This window comes from Orbicella faveolata, unplaced genomic scaffold (genome assembly GCF_042242905.1).
Source record: "Orbicella faveolata isolate gen_17 unplaced genomic scaffold, um_ofav_v1 contig_34, whole genome shotgun sequence".
In the NCBI taxonomy this organism is placed as follows: domain Eukaryota; kingdom Metazoa; phylum Cnidaria; class Anthozoa; order Scleractinia; family Merulinidae; genus Orbicella; species Orbicella faveolata.
In genome coordinates this window covers 3,064,454-3,078,143 of record NW_028301563.1, presented here as the reverse complement: position 1 = coordinate 3,078,143, position 13,690 = coordinate 3,064,454, and the positions used below count along the sequence as shown (strand labels likewise).

The window sequence follows — 13,690 nt, the reverse complement described above, 5'->3', positions numbered from 1 at the left end:
ATCATGAGGGTTTAGCCGCTCTCATTTCTACCTTCCTTCGCCGTTTTTTGCCCGGTTTCCCGACATAACGTCACCCCGACTAACTGCCCGTGAGCCATGGAGGATGATGGCATAGTATGCTGATATATAAATTTGTTTTATTATTAGTTTCTAGCGTAATGTTATTGTTTCCTTTTTAAAAAGGACTGTTTTTCACTTTCATTTCCTAATGCTTAGGCCCAGTTCAAAAGGCGAGCTTTACATGTGCCGAACCTAATGAAGTAAATGTCGACGTGTGAATCACTTACGGTCAACACATTTGTATTTGGGTAGAAGTTCGACTTTTGTTCAGACTTCGACCTTTACATGTGCCAAATCTGATGCATACATTATAGATACCTGATATGACTTACACCTAAGCTACTATTCTACACGCTCAAGCAAGTTGTCATGCACAAAAGGCCTGCTTTGAAAAAGAGATAGCCATTCTGGTCTCCAGAACCTTCGTTTCTTTCAGTCACAGACGACATTTTAAAACGAAAAGGCGTTAGCTTTTATTGTCAGGTTAAACGTTTTACTAGAAGCCATAACGTCCAACCTGAAAATTAAAACAAAATAATTGTAAAAAAAGTCCTTGGTAAGTGTCAGCTTTCCAGCAATCATTTTGATTGAGTGAGACCGTGCCTGGCTTCAACTCCCACACTTTGAACTATGATAAAATTATTAAGAAATGGTAAGCGTGCAGCGTGCAACTATCGAGTTGTGGATGCAAGCGGAAGGTAACCAAGCACGAAAGAAGCGTAAGATGAGTCTAGCTTCTTGAGTGCTTAGCAAGCCTCCCAAGCGTATCCATAACTCGATAGTTGCACACTGCACACTTACCATTATTTCATAAGATTGAGACTTTTGATAGAGTCAAAAGCGCGATAAACCGCGCGAAAATGCTCATTCAAAAATCTGACAAAGCAACACATCAAAACTTTTCTTGGATCGCGGCGAGTTTCTCGGGCAAACAAACAATTTCAAACTGCTCAGTTAACCTAAATTATCAAGCTGACAACAAACGCAGTCGGTAAATGCGTTTCTCATTTGGATCAGTTTTCCGCAGAATTGAAAACATACTGCACATGGTTGAAGAGTTTCGTGGTTGAGCTCTCTGTCCTTCACGGCCTCTTCGGCTAAAGAAAAGAACAATATGGAACCAGACATTGCTTAAAAGCGAAAGTGGAGAAAAAAACGAACAAACATCCCCGGCTTTGAGCTGTTTGAGACGCTCTTATTCAAATAGCAGGTTTGTGGATTTCGTTTTCCTTTCCACTTCGTTTTAAATTTGATGAGTTGCGCTTCTAAGGCTGAACTTGAACACATTAATGGCTTTTAAAAATGACCTCTGTCGCTTCCGTTACTTGGTAAAGTAAGCTTAAATGAACAGAAGACTGAGGCCTAAAGGAAAATGTCAGAAATTGTAAGCTTATATTTGTGCACGATGCAGTCTTTCCTTAGAGCGGCTGTTTCTTCAACAAGATACTGTTTAAGTTTAAAAAAGTAGATTCTCCCTTATGCGATTTTTGTGAAAAGGAGTTGGAGACCATAGAACATCTCTTTTTCCATTTTACAAAAGTGTGCATGTTTTGTGATGATTTAAAGGTTGTACTTATTTCTTTAAATTTGACTGTTAGGTTTGATCAAGAGAAAATGAGGGGACAGATAGGGACATTGAGGGCGTTGGCTGGGATATGTCGATTCAACTAAAGTTATTTTTAGTTTTAGACGGAAATGGAAGTCTATTTCCCCATACGTCCAAATGATACCTTTCACCCGTTGAACAGGGAATTTTTAAAGGGCAGTCTGCGTGGAAAAACGTTTTGTCAGTAGAAACACCTAAAGAACCACAACCTATTTGAGAACCTAGAATCAAAGAAATCAGCGATGGCAACAAGAAAGAATTTATTTACTTTCATTTGTATAACAACATGAAGAGAAGTATCGTATTGTTTGATAATGAAAACATGGGATACTGTTTCAAGCTGTAGCGATCCTGATACCTCTCAACGCATCGACGAAAGAAATCTTAGCCCACCGAAGAAAACTACTTTGGTTCCCAGCGACAAAATTATTCTCAACCCAGCGACAGTAGAATATAATTCTGGCCGAGCTGCAAACAATTCGAAGGGCAGCTAAAATATTTTGAATCCAGGAACCAAAACAACTCGAAGTGGGACGACGGTGACAGAAATAATTTTGAATACAACAACAAATACCTTAGAGTAGCGCTCAGCGAGAGGAATAATTTTGAATGCCGGTACAGCGATTAAACAACTAGAAGCATGGCGATCATGGGAATGTAGCAACAGACATGACTAGTTGTGAATACTGATACAGCGACAAAACAACTCCTGGAGCTCGGAGCGAAGCGATAAGCGAAAGAAACCCGGGCAGAAATAATTTTGAATTCACAGAGAAACAGACAACTCTCAGCACAGTAGTGATCAGCGACAGAATGAATTTTTGTGTTCAACGAAAAAATAACTCGCATTCAAGCGACAAATGATTTTCAACCAGCAACTAAAGTACGCTGAACTGAGCGAAAGGGATGACTTCTTCTGACTGCTTTTCCAACAGAGGAAACCAGAAAAAAACGGAGGTGTCATCTTCGTTTGATCATGTTTATGCCACGTTTTCTTCACCTTCGGATAATTTGCACTAATGTAAGCTTTCTCTCTTCAGTGTGAGGAGAAAATCTCATTGTCATTGCCAACATCAATGTTGAAGTCCATTGGCTGGTAAACTCCGCTTGAAAAAGCCACAGTGCATAGTCCATAACAGCAGCCACGACCTTTATAACATGTGACGCCGGAACGTTTTGTTGTTTTTGTTGACCACTCAGGACTGCATTTCCGCCCGTCTGCATGTGCCATTTTATTCCCAAGGAGATATAAAAATATATCTCCCACTTTGATTTATCCAGCCAGAAATACCAACTGTCTCTAATTAATGTACCCGTAAAAGGCGCTTCTATCGACAAAGCGTATTTCCCCGTAGACCGCCGTTTCTTAATTGCCTGATCACCTAAAGAATAATGGTATCATGCGGACGTAAAAGAAAATGCACTCCCGCTGTTTTCGGCAACCCTAAAATAACTTAAGCGAAAGTGACATATCCCAAGGCCTGGACTGGGAGCCTCGATCTGTCCCTCATTTTCTCTTGGTTTGATATCAAGGATGTTCTTTTTGGGATTTTAGATACAGATAATATATGCATTCTAGTCAACTGCATCCTTCTTGACATTAAGTATTTTATTTACCGCTGTAACTTAAATGAGGCTTTTTACGTATGACTGTTAGTCGATAAATTTAAAAAAAAAAAAGAAAGAAAGAAAACGTTTCAAACCAAACGTTTTATCGAGAAAAAAAAAAAAACAACAACAACAACAGCAGCAGCAAAATCCATTTCCACGATAAAAAATGGAAACCCCATTATATTAACACAACAGTAGCTGTTATCCAAACCCCGTTTTTCTAAGATTCCCTTAATTACTCTTTATTTTAAGTTTAAGTTGAATAAGTTATGTAATCCTTGCAGTGTAGTGCGGTGTAGTTCTCTTTTCTTTGTAGTTTGTAATTAAGGTAATTGTTGTAAATTTTGTAATGTTTATAGGTATCGATCTGTACGTTCTTCTACTACACCTGAATTTTATTGTCGTCAAATCGCTAGAAAATTCTCTCTAAAATTCCCGCTATGTATTATTAATAATTCTGAGAGTGAAATTTAGATTAACGCAAATTCCGAGAAGGAAATGTGAATCGCGTGTCCTGATAGCAAGACGAATTTGATGAAGTTACCCAATAAATTACAGATGCTTCAAATACTACAGAAAGAAGACTTAATTCTCCCTCAGCTGTGTCAACATGGCGGCCATTTAGTTTTAGTACCTCATCTACTTCGCTGTATGTTAGACAACTAGAAAGTAATACAAGTTCTCGTGAGCTAGCCCAGATGTTGTGAAAGTGGCTTGTTACCTGTTTTATCGTTTGTTTTTAGTTACTGAGAACTCTCGAAAAGTTATCATTGCTCTTAGCATATCAAAAAGTGCTCATTCCCATTGCATTGCTTAAACTCATTACATCGGTAACTTCCCCTTGTCTCAGATCTTTTCATCATTATATACATCACTGGAGAAGATGAAAACTTACAGAGCATGTAAAGAACATTGAATGCAGTGTATTCATAAAATAGATTAATTCGCATGCACGAATGCTGTGCAGTAACTTTTCCCAAGTGCGAATAAGTTTAGTGAAAGTCATGTTAGAGCTAAGGATAGTAATTGTAAAGGAACATTGAACATGAACATGACTTATGCCACATAAATTTATGGTATGATCAAGCAAACAATAAATCGTCCCACCCAAAAAATAAACAACAAACAAGTAAATAGCAAAAGCCGGTCACGTGGGCTCAAGCTTGTGAACTGGAGATGTCAAGCATGCATTTTTTTTTTCCTACTTAGACACTGGTATTCTGAACGTAAGAATATCCTTCTTAAGCGTTAATGTAAATAAAAAAAATTAGAATCAGTACATAATCACTCTGAGATTCATTAATCTATCGGTTACGGTTTGCTTTGCTTCTGTTCGTGTAGACATCAACGAGTGCAGTGGTAGTCTCATCTGTGACGTCAATGCCAACTGCCAGAATACCCCAGGGTCTCACAGTTGCTCCTGTAAACAGGGATTTAATGGAGACGGTCAAAATTGTGCACGCAACAAAGGTATGTACAGCTGTTAAGAAATAACACGCAAACTGCCGTGATAAACATGGCAATAACACGCATGTTAAAAAACGAAGTTAATTACTTGACGTTTCGTATGTTTCAACATACATCTTCAGAAGTGACCGCTAGGAATAGAAGTAACTAAATTTCAATTTAAAATAAGTAACTAATTAACAATTACAATGGCAGAAGCTGAGAAAAATTTGTATATAAACAATGCAACCTAATAAAGATAAAGTTTTTCGCTGTTTACATTGTCATTTAGGGTGGGTTTTAATTCCCTTATTAGCAGAATCTCTTTTATCTTGCGATGTGTATCTGTCCGACCTTTTGCTAATATATCAAAGTAATCCCATTTGAAGTTGTGACCAGTTGACGTGACGTGGTCTCCAATAGCAGAAGCATGACAGCTACTCGTGATCGATTTAGTTTTTCTGTCATGCAATCTACGTTTTGTTTTTCCAATGTAGAAACTGCCTGGCAGTCCCAACAACTAGCCTTATACACAACTTTTGACAGTTGGGGACGGTTGATCCTATCTTTGTAGGGAAATGACGACTTGATGCGATAAGTGCTTTGGAAAATAACCCTAAGATCAATGCAGCCATTAAACTTATTAATGCAAGTCTTCAGTTGTTTGGTAACAATTTTACTTTGTACCCCTAAATAAGGTAGAACTAAGATTACATCCTTTTTAGGGACTGTGGTGGTTGATTCTTCGGTTTGTGTTGCTGCCTGTTCAGAACATCATTAATGTTGTAATTGATAACACCCGCAGGGTATCCATTTTGTAACAACAACTTCCTCAGCTCATTCATACAAGAGCTCAGAAGAGAAGGTGACGAACAGATGCGGAGACAACGAAAAGTGAGAGTTCGGTTGAGGTTTACTTTGTATTTCCTAGGTGCGAAGGAGTCCCATTTTGTGTACAGGCCGGTAAAGGTCTTCTTTCGGAAAATAGATGCTGGGAAAGTATGACCGTGGCGTTTGATGAGAATGTCCAGGAAAGGGATTGTACTGTTATCTTCAAATTTAACGGTGAATTTAATATTTGCGTGACAGTTATTGAAGTAGTGTAGAAACTGAGTTGCTGTGTTTTTACTGTCGAACAAGGTGAAAGTATCGTCAACACCTTCACACCTAGGAAATACAAAGTAAACCTCATCCGAACTCTCACTTTTCGTTGTTTCCACATCTGTTCGTCACCTTCTCTTTTGCGCTCTTGTTTGAATGAACTGAGGAAGTTGTTGTTACAAAATGGATACCCTGTGGGTGTTATCAATTACAACATTAATGATGTTCTGAACAGGCAGCAACGCAAACCGAAGAATCAACCACCACAGTCCCTAAAAAGGATGTAATCTTAGTTCTACCTTATTTAGGGGTACAAAGTAAAATTGTTACCAAACAACTGAAGACCTGCATTAATAAGTTTTATGGCTGCATTGATCTTAGGGTTATTTTCCAAAGCACTTATCGCATCAAGTCGTCATTTCCCTACAAAGATAGGATCAACCGTCCCCAACTGTCAAAAGTTGTGTATAAGGCTAGTTGTTGGGACTGCCAGGCAGTTTCTACATTGGAAAAACAAAACGTAGATTGCATGACAGAAAAACTAAATCGATCACGAGTAGCTGTCATGCTTCTGCTATTGGAGACCACGTCACGTCAACTGGTCACAACTTCAAATGGGACCACTTTGATATATTAGCAAAAGGTCGGACAGATATACATTGCAAGATAAAAGAGATTCTTCTAACAAGGGAATTAAAACCCACCCTAAATGATAATGTAAGCAGCGAAAACTGAACTTTATCTTTATTAGTTTGCATTGTTTATGTGCAAATTTTTCTCAGCTTCTGCCATTGTAATTGTTAATTAGTTACTTATTTTAAATTGAAATTTAGTTGTTACTTCTATTCCTAACGGTCACTTCTAAAGATGTGTGTTGAAACATACGAAAATGAAATTTTTTTTTTTTAACATGCGTGTTATTGCCATGTTTATCACCGCAGTTTGCGTGTTATTTCTTATCAAGCTACGATGTCCAAAGAAAAAGAGTATTTATGTACAGTTGCATTTAGTTACCGATGTTCTCCCTAAAGCTGTTTGGCCAAGCAGTGCATGCACTTGCGTTGACTTGTGCTCACTTTGGTCTAGATCAAATTTGAACGCAAGTTGATGCAAGTTTTTAAAGTTTGGCCACCCAGTCCAAATCAACAGAAGTTGAATGACGTCCATTTGTTGTTGTAGCAATCAATTAGCGAATGCCGAAATACAGGATATTGGCCGCGCGGGACTAAGCCCGCAGAGGAAACATACTGGGAAACTTGCGTATCCGTCTGGCCGCCCAACGCAAGTCTCTACACAAATTCAACTTTTGTTTATTTACAGCGCCTAGAGCAGGCATGGATAGGCGCTATATAAATATTTATTATTATTATTATTATTATTATTATTATTATTATTATTATTATTATATTATTATTTACCTATCAATGGAACGCCAGATAACGTTACTGAGCTTTACTGACGTAGCAAGGGCGCTACGTTATGCCAACAAACAAGCTTTGAAACGTTGCTATTGTTTTTGTCATGTTTAGACGTCTTTTCTGCGTTACTAGATTGTACGTATCAGTGGCCAAACGTATTGTTTCTTGTCTTTATCAGCACGGGAATTTCATATGAAAGCACGCGGAAATGGTAACAAATTCCAACATTAGTCAGGTCTCACTTTTGCATGCGTAAAACGAAGTGTTCAATCGAGAGGCGAATCACTTTAATTTACTCGAGTTTAGACTCATTTGCGCAATTTTCCGGATCTCCTATAAATTATGTTGCGCTGCGTTGTCAGAAAAGTAAGACTAAGCCTATTTCTACTCGTAAATTTCACTGCCGATCTGAGTGAATTTAAAACTGTTAGAAGAGCCGTTTTCAATTGATTGTCAAAAGAAGGCTGTACTAGTTTATTGTGGATTTTGTTCACTATGTCCTCTGATGGGATAATTGAAAATCACTAAGCACTCATGATGACTGGCCCTAAGGGAAACAGTAAGTTTGGTTTCCTCGAGTGCCTCAATTTTCCTTGAGGCGAAGCCGAGAGGAACTTTAATTTGAGGTCGAGTACACCTCACAACCAAGAACTGCCGTGTTATACCTTGTTATATCTCCCAGCTCAGAAATTGAAAACAGAGAAAAACTGCAAAAAGAATGTTTGCTTGACGCCAGCTGGGGCAACAAATTTGTCGCGGTTTAAAGGTGCAAGACTCGATAAGTGCGACCCAAAAACTCAAGTTGTTTTTTTCTCTAGGGAGCGAGTGAGTTTTGTTTGCTTTAGGGAGTTACTCGCCACGTGACACGTTCTTCTCCAATAGATGGGAGGTATTAAAATCAGATATAAAGAAACAACAACAACAACAATAGCAATATCGACTTGATCATTTGCGATTCTCCTCGCTTGCCCTTACTTCCGTGTATAATTTTCAAGCTTGTAGTTTTTCATACTGTTTTAAACTTTCTTTTGGTTTGGTTCGAATGAAATGAAAAGGGTTTTTTTTAGGCTTTTTTAGGTGTTTTGTTGTTGGTAAAGATTCACATAGACCTGAGTAATCCCATTGGTAATTGTACAAAATCTGACAAAATTCTTTGGAGGGACTTGTGATGTACAGGTGTCTCAATCAGAGGAAGCAACGTTACTCCAAGTCGCTAAGATTTTCGGGAAATGGAGACAGGATTTAAGTCTGACTGGACTGAAGTCGCTAGGTTATACATATAGGTAAAGTATGCATACAAGCCCATCAGGCTGGAGCTTATCCCCGTTTCTGTAATAAAGTCTTACTTACTTACTTTACTTCCCGTAGCATGAAGCGATTACAACTATCTCTACCTCCCTCCTGGATGGGATGCTAGTCAATCGCAGGGCTACTCCCAACATTAAGTTCGCCGGTACCCATTTATACACCTGGTTGGAGAAAGGCACTGTGAGAGTGAAGTGTCTCGCACAAGAACACAACACAATGTCCCCGGCCAGGGCTCGAGCCTAGACTGGACCGCTCGATCCGGAGACGAGCGCACTAAACATGAGGCCACCGTGCCTCTCGTATACATATACATATCACTTCTAACTTTTGTCGTAGATACCTGTCAGGAAGTCTTGCAGAGCAATTCGGCTGCTAGTGACGGAACCTACCCACTTACGTCATCTTCAATTTTGGTAAGATCTGTATATTAGTAATGATATAGTAATAATGTGTCAGTACAGACCTTTCTTCGTGGTTAAATGGAAACAGAAAGGAAACAGAACGACAACGGGATATCATGAGTATACGGAACTTGAGCCGCTCCTAAGTTAATGTGGCCTGGCTGTATTTTATATAATTCCCAGTCGCTTGAATAAAGTATTTCTGACGTTTTACGCTGCATGAATGAACCGATGACGTCGATTTTAGTTCCTGAAAACTGGCAAATAATTTATTTCATTCGCACCATTAACAATTTTCTCAAATCTGATTACGCTCTTGTTAACATGTTTCATACACTCTTTATTTTATTTATTTATTTATTTATTTGTTTATTTATTTATTTTTTATATAAAAATATACTTTATAAGAACATCGAGGCTGAAATTTGCCAAATTTTGGGAATGTTTTTAGGATAAACCCTCGGCTGGAATAATGAAAAGCATATAATTTTCTGTGTTGAAAATTTGTAAATACAATACAATTATATGTTTTTTACTAAACCGTATAAAATTCTTCCGTTCTCTAAACGGCAAAACCTAGCCAAAAAGCAAATAAAACAACATTCAGAGCCGTATATTCGGTGCTAAAAACATTTCCCTAAGAAGTTATGTGCGTCAAATTAGGCTTTAATTGCTGCAGGCTGGCTCCACAATTACTTTAACACCATCCAGACACCAAATATATTCGAAAACAGAAATGTCATACACTATAATCTAAGAATATTCACAAAAATATTTTCAGCCTAAAATCATCCTCGGCCGGAAAAACAATATTCTTGTAAAAAGTAAAGAGTGTATGAATAGTAATAGGAGCTTATACAGTTGCATTTGTTCAGAAATATCTACACCGAAGAAAAAAAGAATTTTATATTTCCCATTTTTGGGGGGTCGGGGGAGGGGTTTGAAAGCGAAACAGTTTGTGATCAAATGTATGCACTTTCTGTTACATATTGCTCTAGTTCATTTGATGAGGTTACCTCTGCCGGAAAGGGAGTTGAAAGGAGTTCATTTGTTATCGAAGCCATCCAGAAATGTATATGAGCCTATTTCGTGAAATATCTATATTACAACGATTAGGAAATTGATTCTTGCTGTAAAATTTAGACTGTAAACCTTTAGGGTCTACACGAGTGTGGTAAATTCTAAAAAAGCTGGGCGCAGGTTTCCTGATTATGACATACACTGGCATGAAAACCTCATTAACATGGACACATCTTAAGAGTCACGAAAGTATCCGTAACAGTGAATATTCAATATTAATTTCTCCAATTTAAATTTGTAAGTAGAAAAAAAAGTATGGGATAGTGACCTCTACAACCGACTGTTACCATGAGGCGATCTTCTCGGATTGTTGGACTAAAGAGCCGTATATTGAGAATTTTAAGTTACCTTTTTTTCTTCCCATGACAAAAAAAAAAAAAAAAATCCGATAATGAAAACCTCACGATAACAGTCAGTATAGGAGTAGAAAATAGCATAAAGAATGAGCATGCACGGATTAAGCCCAAAGACATCCGACATTTCGCTTCTCTAATATATGTCCATAAAAAAATGCGGAGTTCGACTGTCTATTAAACTGGCTTCCTCAATTAATCTTTGTTAGGCATATTGCGATATGACGTCAATTGGCCAAGGTTGGACACTGATCGCTCGGTTTTCAAACAATGATGGCAAAAATTGGATGAAGGATACTGGACACTGGTGGTATGACAAGAACGACGCTTCTGGGGACACAAGTGATCCGTCGATCAACGCTGACATGATATCGCCAGCATTCTGGGTGGTTGGCGGAAGCAAATTCAAGATCACTCGCAGTGACGACCCACGACATACACCTTTGCTGCGGACCACGGGTAACTGTCTCGGTGGACAGACGTTCCGCTCCAAAGTTACAAGCTATGGCGACTTCAGAAATGGCGTAGTCTGGGCCTCAGACCAGTGCTTGGGGACTTGCACTGTACAATATGGCGGTCAATATCGATCAACTGGCGGCTTTCAACAGGCCACATGTAGTGGAAGCATTCAAGGCTCCCATGCAATCGGTTTCTGGTGTCACTGGGGTTGGGACGGTGCAGTGCTTATGATTGGCGGAGGTGGAAAAAGCTGCTCACGTGCCGACCACGGGATTGGGGTAACTGAAGCTAACGAAGCTTCCTTTGTATATAGTGGTGAATTTGATTTCGGTGATCAAGGAAGAGGTACTCCAGTTCGAGACTACTCTTTGAACCTGTGGATCCGTTGATTGGAAATGATCGGCAGATCCTCCATCACATCAGTTATATGACTTCCACATAACGATACCTTTTTGTAAAGGCTGACTTTAATTTTGGCTATATGCTGTTTAGTTAACATTGCGTTTTAAGCTGTAGATATATTTTACCTTGAGAGGACTTAAAAGAACCGTATAGCGATTTGGTTGTCCTGAAGCGTGTAACCAACTTACATGTAGAACAAACACCTCCCAACAGATGTTAAAAACTGTCGATGCAGACATAAATGGCTTCCCGACGACATAAAATGAACTGACGGACGGATCTCGAACAAAAAGATTTAAGACGGAATCCACCAGAAGTTCGAGTAACGAGTGGTAAAAAACCTAGTGCCAAGATTGTTTCTATCGTATTGCAAACTTCTATACGACTGTTTTAAATACCTTCTCAAAAAAAAAAAAAAAATCATTTCTAGCAACACCAAACGTCGAAAACGAATGTGGAACTTCTATGAAAAATTTGAAAGTACTGATGAAATGAAACTGATGATGAAATTTTGGCTGTGTTTGCACAAGTTCTCTGAACTTTGAAATTCATTTTCTCTCGTTCCCATGGGAAATTGTTTTCGGCGTTATTTCACTCAATTATTTATGCGTTTACCTTTAAGAAAATGTAAAATGACTGTAAAATACTTGAAATTATTCTGGTACCAGATTTTTGTCCACTAAAACCTGAAATTGCTCGATTTTCTATCGGATTTCGTCTTAATTTACTAACAATACACGGATAGAGAGCAATGACGGTCAACAAATATTTGCAAGAGTCCTACAACCAATACCATCGCGGCTAAACTAACCAATCAGATTACAGGATAAATGTTATCGGGTTTTAAATTCAATAGGGTAAAATCGATGCTTAAAATAGAGCAGAAACACATTTATTTAACTTGTATTCAGGGGCAGTGAATTAAAACTGCGATCTGGACATTTAGTAGCTCATCACCGTTAGCAGCATTTCCATGGTGACAAAATTATGGAAATTAAGTTCCTTCTGGGAAATTCATGTAAAGTCATCCGCTGCCATACAGTAAGTCTCGCCAAATAGGTTCTTGCATTTTGGAGTAGTTGTCGGCAATTTATGCTAAGTAGGTTTTCATCAGGTTCTTAATTTTTGTGAAGGAGATGTAGTTGTTGATTAGCAGAAAGATAAATAAACTTGGGTTTGGTCCTTAAATACGCAGTGTTATTCACAACTCTATTATGATAAGCCGAACACAACTATTTACAGAATGTATATGTAGTGACTTGTCTCTATAACAAGAGTTCATAATTAGCTGTAACTAGCATGTAAGAACCAGCTTGATCTTACTTGACTAAACAGGTTCTTATATTTTGCTGGGGGTTTAAAAATGACAAATTTCTGCCAGTAGGAGCTAGCAGGTTCTTAAGAGCCACTGCCTGTAAATATAGAGAATCCGACGACAGGTCGGAAAATTCGGATTTTCTTTTATTGTACCAAAAAGACCCTTTTGGTGAACTATTTTCAGAAATATACTTTCAAAGTTCCAGCGACGTCACATTTTTGTGAAATCTAGGAAAGTTCGAAATACCGTTCAATCAACCAAGATGGCCGCCGGAATTTATGCAAAATTGCACATTTTCAACAGGTCAGTAGAGAAAGAAGGGAACTGGCCTGGATTTCATATTCACACAGTTTGTAATTTACACTTTGATCATTCCTAAAGATGACTGCGAAATCGAAGTTCTTGCTCGCTAGTCCAAAAAAAGGCGCAATTGGTCAAAATACCCTTAATAGTTTTTCGTCTAGCGCGCTTAATTTGCACGGGCCAAACTAGCTATTTAAATATGGTATACCTTTAGCATAGCTCTTCCTTTAGAACCTTTTATTTACTGAGAGATTTGTATACTAGAAGAGTTATGACTCTCTAAAATCAGTTGAAATTTTATATGTAAAGTAAATTGCGATAGTTGTATTTTTCATACGGCCAAGAAGTAGACAAAACGTATTTATTTCAAGATGACTTTTAGCTCAGAGGAATGATTAAAGTGTAAATTACAAACTGTGTGAATATGAAATCCAGGCAAGTTCCCTTCTTTCTGTACTGGCCTGTTGAAAATGTACAATTTTGAATAAATTCTGTCGGCCGTCTTGGTTTATTGAGCGGTATTTCGAACTTTCCTAGATTTCACAAAAATGTGAAGTCGCTGGAACTTTGAAAGTATATTTCTGAAAATACTTCACCAAAAGGGCCTTTTGACGCAATAAAAGAAAATACGGATTTTCTAACTTGTCGTCGGATTCTCCATATTTACGGGCAGTGGCTCTTAAAGCACTAGGTTCTTGCTCGGGGGTTCTTACTGTATTTGTCGTCCACACAGAGAGAAATGAAACGACAACAACAACAAACGAACGAATGCACAAACAAAAACCCACAGGAAGGGATGCAAAGCACTTTAGGCTTCACGAAAG

General features: G+C 38.3%; 1 protein-coding gene across 1 annotated transcript; it reads left to right on the top strand.

The window, feature by feature from the left end:
* Positions 1 to 10,605: 10,605 nt before the first annotated feature.
* On the top strand, positions 10,606 to 11,489 carry LOC110068125 (uncharacterized). The gene has a single exon (XM_020775500.2). It carries the CDS (start codon positions 10,606 to 10,608, stop codon positions 11,230 to 11,232), a length of 627 nt encoding a protein of 208 aa, XP_020631159.2. The 3' UTR covers positions 11,233 to 11,489.
* Positions 11,490 to 13,690: the final 2,201 nt, after the last annotated feature.